This window comes from Solanum tuberosum, unplaced genomic scaffold (assembly GCF_000226075.1).
Source record: "Solanum tuberosum cultivar DM 1-3 516 R44 unplaced genomic scaffold, SolTub_3.0 scf00500, whole genome shotgun sequence".
Classification (NCBI taxonomy): domain Eukaryota; kingdom Viridiplantae; phylum Streptophyta; class Magnoliopsida; order Solanales; family Solanaceae; genus Solanum; species Solanum tuberosum.
In genome coordinates this window covers 376,522-383,779 of record NW_006239419.1, presented here as the reverse complement: position 1 = coordinate 383,779, position 7,258 = coordinate 376,522, and the positions used below count along the sequence as shown (strand labels likewise).

The 7,258-nt window shown below is 35.9% G+C and overlaps 1 protein-coding gene and 1 long non-coding RNA gene across 3 annotated transcripts; one reads left to right on the top strand and one right to left on the bottom strand.

The window, feature by feature from the left end:
• Positions 1 to 379: 379 nt before the first annotated feature.
• On the bottom strand, positions 380 to 3,582 carry LOC102606177 (uncharacterized). 2 transcript variants are annotated; one of them, XR_368695.2, is made up of 5 exons: positions 3,279 to 3,582; positions 3,091 to 3,186; positions 2,551 to 2,619; positions 2,097 to 2,233; positions 380 to 718 (listed from the first exon to the last, which is right to left on the bottom strand). It is a non-coding gene; the product is annotated as an uncharacterized lncRNA (long non-coding RNA). The 2 variants fall into 2 exon arrangements; XR_368694.2 differs by lacking the exon at positions 2,551 to 2,619 and having other exon boundaries at positions 3,279 to 3,579.
• A 919-nt stretch (positions 3,583 to 4,501) lies between these two features.
• LOC102581286 (probable flavin-containing monooxygenase 1) lies at positions 4,502 to 6,815 on the top strand. The gene is made up of 5 exons (XM_006364480.2): positions 4,502 to 5,010; positions 5,335 to 5,572; positions 5,714 to 5,892; positions 5,958 to 6,313; positions 6,398 to 6,815. The coding sequence occupies exons 1-5, from the start codon at positions 4,570 to 4,572 to the stop codon at positions 6,732 to 6,734; spliced, it is 1,551 nt and encodes a 516-aa protein (XP_006364542.1). The 5' UTR covers positions 4,502 to 4,569; the 3' UTR covers positions 6,735 to 6,815.
• The last annotated feature ends 443 nt before the right edge of the window (positions 6,816 to 7,258 follow it).

The following is a 7,258-nucleotide window of genomic DNA, read 5'->3' as shown; positions in this document are numbered from 1 at the left end:
GTGATCCAACTTCATGTTCTTACAGAATTTAGAAAAACATTGGTACATGTCATATCAAAAAAGATCAATAGCATCAGTTTGTGGCAATTGGGGAAGAATTTTGATTTCTGAAAAAGTTATCAAATCCAAACACCATTGAAACAGAGAGCGTGAATTGCATATGTTTTAATAAACGAAGAATTACTAAAAATTGATCAGATAACCCAATACGTATAATTTTGCTTAAGGAGTTTCCAGTGCTTTGAAGCAAGATGTTGCGACGGCAACCTGCTTCGCAAGCAACTTTTTACATCAGTAATTCATTCCAACTGGAGATCTGAACTATTTTTGGCGTTGATTCAATTCGAGACGCGAACTATTTTTGGCGTTGCACTGATAATATTTTGGCATGGAAAACTAAGTCCTAAAAGTACAAGGACCACACTACATCTAACAGAATAATAAACTACAGGAATTCATGCTCCTACATAATTTTTCAGCACTTAAATCACAATAGGTAGGATTGTAAATAAATGTTAATCATATTTATTGATTACTAAATTGCCAAAAATACAAGAAGTTAATTACCTCATTTTTGTAAGAAAGATTCAACTTCTTCATCAGGTACTTTTGGATGAACAAACTGGGAACTTGTTTGTCCTTTGATTTTAAAATTTCAATTTTCAACAGAGGACGTGCGATGGTAAGTAGTGATTGGTCTGATCACATCTTGATTAAACTGCAGAAGGTGGAAGGCAGAGATGTTAAGATCTCACAATAGATGTTACAGAAAAGTACATAAGGAAAAGTGTATTGTATAATATGGAAACAACTACTACTGTGAAAATATTTCCTAATACATTAGCACTTAGTTGTACAACTGTTTATATATATGTGCATTAATAGAATTTTATAGTTATAACAATCCTAGGTGATCTGAAAGAGACGGAGGATACACAACTAAAGCAGACTAATTACCCTGAAATGGGTCATCTCCATTGAAAGGCATAAATAAAAATTACATTCCAATGTTAATGGAGGGAATAGATGTGAAACACTAAAGGCATAAACTGAACATGACTTTTCAACCTGCAGTGTTTTTAATTTACGTATCTAATTTTTCTTTTAACATAAAGTCAAGCTGAAACAAAGCAATAATGAGACATACGGTGTAGATTTAATGACACAAACAAAGCAATAAGCTGTTCAAATTAAAGTTCAAAAAGATTGCTACCTTAACTGTATTTGGTGTTTGTCTATTTTTGGACTAAAACACAGTATTGAAACACAAGAAGATGGATATACTTATTTCAGAGACTAAAGTTCAGTTCATACCAAAAAAAAAAAAAACAACTTACTCATAGACTAAAGTTCAGTTCATACCACAATGAACTATATTCACATGACCTACAAAGGATGAGAGCAAGAAATAGAGAGAAATAACTCTACATGTGCAATATTACTCAATTTAACACAAACACAAAAGATGAAATAAATCCAAGAAACTTAGGAGAAATAACAGAACAGTCTGATGCCCATAATTTCAATATTACAGATCGAGTAGACCCACAACATAGATTCATGGTGATCCGAATTGCCACTATCAATCATGTGACAGAAGTTCACAATGACAATTTGCTGAACCGTCTATGTTCTATTAAAAGGAACGATACCTGTGAAATCAATAAACAAAATCCCAAGAGGAAACCATACCATGTACATAATATTTTACAGAAACAAAAGTATTACGATAGAAATCAGACAACCAAACGATATTTTGGAGTGTTGCTCATCAAATAACACAAAATTCAAAATCTGATGCCTTTGAATTTGAAGAGACTATACCTGAATCAAAGTTATATACATATTTATTTACATTTTCAAACATGCATATAGGAAAATAACATACAGTTTATGATACTGAACCTAAGAATCCACAGAAAACGTAAGAATCGAAAGAATAATGGAAAAAACTACCAATATAGGTTATTTTGAAGAGTTCGACACATTACCGAAAAATTGGGGAAGAAGGGGAAGCAAAACTTACTGTAACTAAGGATTAGAACCTCCTGGCTGTATAACAGCATATAGATGATGGGAGAAAACATAGAAGCTACCTGCGATCACGTATGCGATGTGTCTGAATCTGGTGGAGTGGCTAGCGTTTAAGGTGGTGATACTGAGAAGGTTGGTGTGAAGCCAGCAGACTCTGCTGTATCAGTGGTATTTGTAGCGCTGAGTTGCAGGCAATTACCTGTGAAATAAAGTCAGTATTTACGCATATATAATTTCCGCAAATTCAACATGAAATAAGTTACAAATACATATGGGTCAAATGGAAAGAATCTGTAATTATATTACATGGAATATTTTGTTTGGTTTTGGTAAGGAATTTGTTTGGAGAAGTATTTAGGCAGAAGAAAGCAAAGACATATAGAAGCTCTGAATACCGAGCATGCGTCAATACAACATATGTGACAAATGACAGTATGTTTAACCAGGGAATTTGAGGTGACATTGTTGGTATAATGTGATTAAACCAGCAGTAATATTCCGGCGAAATAGTCTAACCTATTGATGAAATCAATTGAAGCAGGTAACATCAGAAGAACACTGTAGAGCAGGTAATACAGTAGCATCCTGTTATGCACAGCGAATATTAACACACAGTGAGTACAAAAGATGTAATAATTTCATCTTGTATAATAAATTTTTACAGCAAACAATGTATGTACCTGTCCGAAATACTTGTGAAAGTTTTTATTTTGACACGTGTCTCTGTCTCGACTTTATGTCTAAATATGCAGGTCCAATTTATGAAGACAAATGTACCTTAATTAACAGATACTTTAACACTTATGAGCAGTGTTAACTACATATTGACAAATTTAATGTACAATTGTTATGACCAAGTAGGGACTGTGGTGGGTCGATGGTGACAACAGTGCAAGAGACCAACGCATGCAATTATTCAGCAGAAGTTTGCAGCACATACATAGATAGAGTATAATATAGCTTAATAAACTCCACAAAAGACCAATTAGCAATCGGATAAAGAGGAAAAGATAACAGAAATTAGGAATAGGAGTAAGAGCAACTGATGGAGCAAACCTGTAAATTTAACTTAAACGACGAAGAAATAGTTGCGCAGGTTTTCGGAAACAAAGACAAATGTTGACGAAAGCTTCACCGACAGATTTGAACTCTCTAACCAAACAGAAAACAGTAAGCAGCAGATAGATTGGCCATTGAAGAGTTGAGAAGTACAAGGAAGAGTTGAGAGAATACAACGACTTTACCAAGAAGGACAGAAACTTAAAGCATGAACAAGCAGCTGCGCAGGTCGTCGGAAACAAAGAGCGGTCTTCAGGAAAGCTTGAGAGACAGATTTAAATTGTGCAGACAAAGAAGAACAAGTACGGAGCAGACGGATTGGGCATTCAACAGATGAGAAGTATAGAAGGAAGAGTTGAGAGAATAGTCGCAGTTGACGAAGGAGGCGAGGAATTAGGGCTACAATTTGAGTTGAGAGAATAGTCGGAGTTGACGAAGGAGGCGACAAATTAGGGTTAGAATTTAGCGAGACATAGGAAGAAAGTTCTAGAGAAAGTGGGTTTATTTATTATATTGATGTACAATTAGTACTACCATTAGTACAATAGAAAGATGCATTGTTGGTCCTTTCAAAAATGTACAATGAGTACTGCGTTGAGTACAACAAATTACTGCAGTGTTGGTCCTTTTCAAGTGTCACTTCTACATAAGGGTAATATGATATATTTACTATGCACAAAACTTTTCCTCAATGAGGACAAAGTTAATTTCTAAAAAGAACTTTAAATTTTTATTCTCCTCCATTACCTAATTAGTACGATGACAAATGTTTTACAGTTCACATTTCTAACTCGAGAACACCCCTAGCGGAACAAAGCCTCCAAGTAGCAATAAAATTAGGAAAGTGGAAATTACTTGGCAAAATTCCTCCTCAACTCTCCCCATTATATTGTTTGGCCCCAGATATGCTTATTATTTGTATCTAATGGCAGAACAATTTGATTTTGCTTTTCTAATCCTAAGGGAGTTGCAGGCAGGCTTATATCTTACAGTTACACGATGCATTTGGAAGCTCAATTGAGTAATTATATGGTTAGTTGGTATTGGCCATTGCACATTGGGGGATAAGATCCAAGTACAATTTGATTACAACAAATGATCTGATAAAGATATTTCTGTTTATCACATAAAAACAATAGTTATAATTAGTATAAAGTCAAATGTATAGGCAAAAAATTTCAAATGCGGGCACCATATCTATATAACACGATTTTCAAATGTAAATTTTGAGACGGAATTGTGGACTCTACCCAAACAAAACTTCTGAGGATTGCGTGTTCTGATTAAGTAGCCACTCCAGATATTTACTAAAAGTAGTTGGTATTGAGATTAATTGGACCATGGAAATTGGGATACAAAGATTAATAATGCAGATATCTCCGGAGGTGAGCCACGTATTCTTGCTCAATATACACATATTAGCTATAAAGGGTAGAGCAGTTCAAGCTATCAATCAAAAAGAGGAGACAGTACCAAATGGCAAATTTTAATGACAGAAAGAAAGAGGTGATAGCCATAATTGGTGCTGGAATCAGCGGACTGTTGGCCTGCAAATACTGCATTTCTAAAGGATTTGATCCAATTGTGTTTGAGTCAGAGAGTAGCATTGGAGGTGTTTGGACTAAGACCATTGAGAGCACTAAGCTGCAGACACCAAAACCGGTTTACCAGTTCTCTGATTTCCCCTGGCCTGATTCCGTAACCGAAATGTGCCCTGACCATAAAACGGTGCTGGAGTACATTGAATCGTACGCAACTCACTTTGATTTGGTACGACACATTAAGTTCAATACCAAAGTGTTGAGCTTAAGCTATGAAGATGACAGCAGTTCATCAATTAATGGAGCTGGAGAATGGAATTTGTGTAAAGGCAAGTGGAACGTCACCGTACAGGACACTCCAACCCTTTCTACACAGGCAAGTAGAACGCTTAATTACCAAATACTATAAATTTAAGAGAAGATTAATAGACGATTTCTTCAAATCTGTCTCCTCCGTTCACTTATTATTCAAATATGTTACCTATATCAATAATTGTTTTCTTCAGATATGCCAAGTCAAATAATCACAACAACTTATGAAAATGAGATGTATACAAAGAAATATTGAAAAAAATTCCTCTTCATTAATTTTTCGGAGAGTGTTTAAGGATTGCTCGTAAGCTAAGCACGCAGATCTAGGAGCATAACGATTTTGTAGTATAATGTCCCGTGGTTGGTTGAAAATTGAAAGTGCGTGCAGGTATACCAAGTTGATTTTGTAGTAGTTTGCGTGGGAAGGTTCAGCCAGGTTGCAAACATGCCTGAATTTCGTCCAAGCAATGGCCCTGAAGCTTTTGAGGGCCAAGTAATCCATTCAATGGACTATTCCAAGATGGACTCCAAAACTGCAACCAACTTTGTCAAAGGAAAACAAGTAGCCGTTGTTGGATTTCAGAGATCAGGAATGGACATTGCAATGGAGTGCTCTACCGTTAATGGTAAGTAGTGCAGCACACTCAAGCTGTTAGTTGTTCAAGTGTGTGACTTTTATTATTTACTAATTATATTCTCTGTCATCTTTCATCATATTGCATCTCTTCCTCTTAATTCTTCAGATTGATTCTTAGGACTAATTGCAGGGGTTGAACGTCCATGCACGGTACTAATCAGGACCCCGCATTGGAACCTTCCAGCTGATTTTTCCCCATGGGGACTTAAATTGGGATATCTGTACTCAAGTCGATTCTCCGAACTTATGGTGCATAAGCCTGGTGAAGGCCTTCTTTTAAGTCTCCTCGCCACAACGCTTTCACCATTGGTAACTAACTGCTCTGTTTTCTACTTTTCCTCTCACAAAACAAAATTAACATTTCCATTTCACAGAGGTGGGCCTTATCAAAATATGTAGAAAGTTATATAAAACACAAGAACAGGCTTGCAAAATATGGAATGGTGCCGGAGCATAGCATCTTAAACGAATGTTCAGTTGCTGTAGTTCCAGAAGGCTTCTACGACAGAGTTGAGGAGGGAAGTATAAAGCTTATCAAGAAAGCAGAGTGTTTTGGATTTTCTAAAGAAGGTATCGTGCTCGAGGGTGAGGCCGAAACAATAAAATCGGAGTTAGTCATACTAGCTACTGGGTTCAAGGGAATTGATAAGCTCAAACACATATTTGAATCAACAAAATATCAAGAATTCATAGCAGGCTCAGATGATTCTGCTACAGTTCCCCTTTATAGGTGAGTAAGAAAAAACAATTACTTTTGCAAGCATATACATGTCATCTCTCTCATTCATCATGTCTGTCATGTGTAAATAATTAGGGAATGCATTTATCCCCAGATTCCACAAGTTGCAATAATTGGTTTCTCAGAAAGCATAGCTACTCTATACACATCGGAAATAAGGTGTCGGTGGCTGGCAGAGCTTCTTGATGGAAAATTCAAGGTACCTAGCATCAAAGTTATGGAAAAAGACATAGCGGAGTGGGATAAGTACCAGAAGAGATATTCATATAACAAGTACTATAGGAAATCGTGCATCGCTGCATTGCACGTTTGGCACAATGACCAACTTTGCAAGGACATGGGATGGAACCCAAAGAGGAAAAACGGTTTTTGGGCTGAGTGGTTCCAACCTTATGGACCAATGGATTACTAGCTAATAATACTCACTCCAGCCTCTCCCATCCCTCTTTCAAGAATAACCATCTATGTTTGATTTTGTTTTTTGTTTGCCTAAACTAGCACATCTATATGCAAGTCATGATATTGTAAAATAATATCAATACTAATAAAATAAAGCTTTGAATAAAGTAATAGTACTAGTTTTCCTTGTTAGTCATGCTAATTCAACGTAATATTTTCATTTGCTCCCAAAATTGAGGGTGTGTTTGGTATGAAGGAAAACATTTTCCAACATTTTTCGGAAAAGGTTTTCCAATTTTCTCATGTTTGGTTGGGTTAAATGTTTTTTAAATCAACTTATTTTCCTCAAATTTAAGAAAAATGACTTCCCTTCAAAACTTAAGGAAAACATTTTTCAAAACTCTCTTTCAACTTCAAAATTTTATTTTTTCACCCCTACACTCGACCCCCCACCCCAACTCACCCACCCCCTACTCGCCACCCCTACCCAAAAAATAATTTTACGTTTGTTTTTCAAAAATATTTTCAATTTCAAAT

Bases quoted from the DNA above. Each gene is read 5' to 3' on its own strand.
- LOC102581286 (XM_006364480.2), top strand. From the start codon at position 4,570: ATGGCAAATTTTAATGACAGAAAGAAAGAGGTGATAGCCATAATTGGT. The intron at 5,011-5,334 runs GCAAGTAGAACG...AAGTGCGTGCAG, and splicing joins CTCCAACCCTTTCTACACAG to GTATACCAAGTTGATTTTGT. The intron at 5,893-5,957 runs GTAACTAACTGC...TCCATTTCACAG, and splicing joins CCACAACGCTTTCACCATTG to AGGTGGGCCTTATCAAAATA.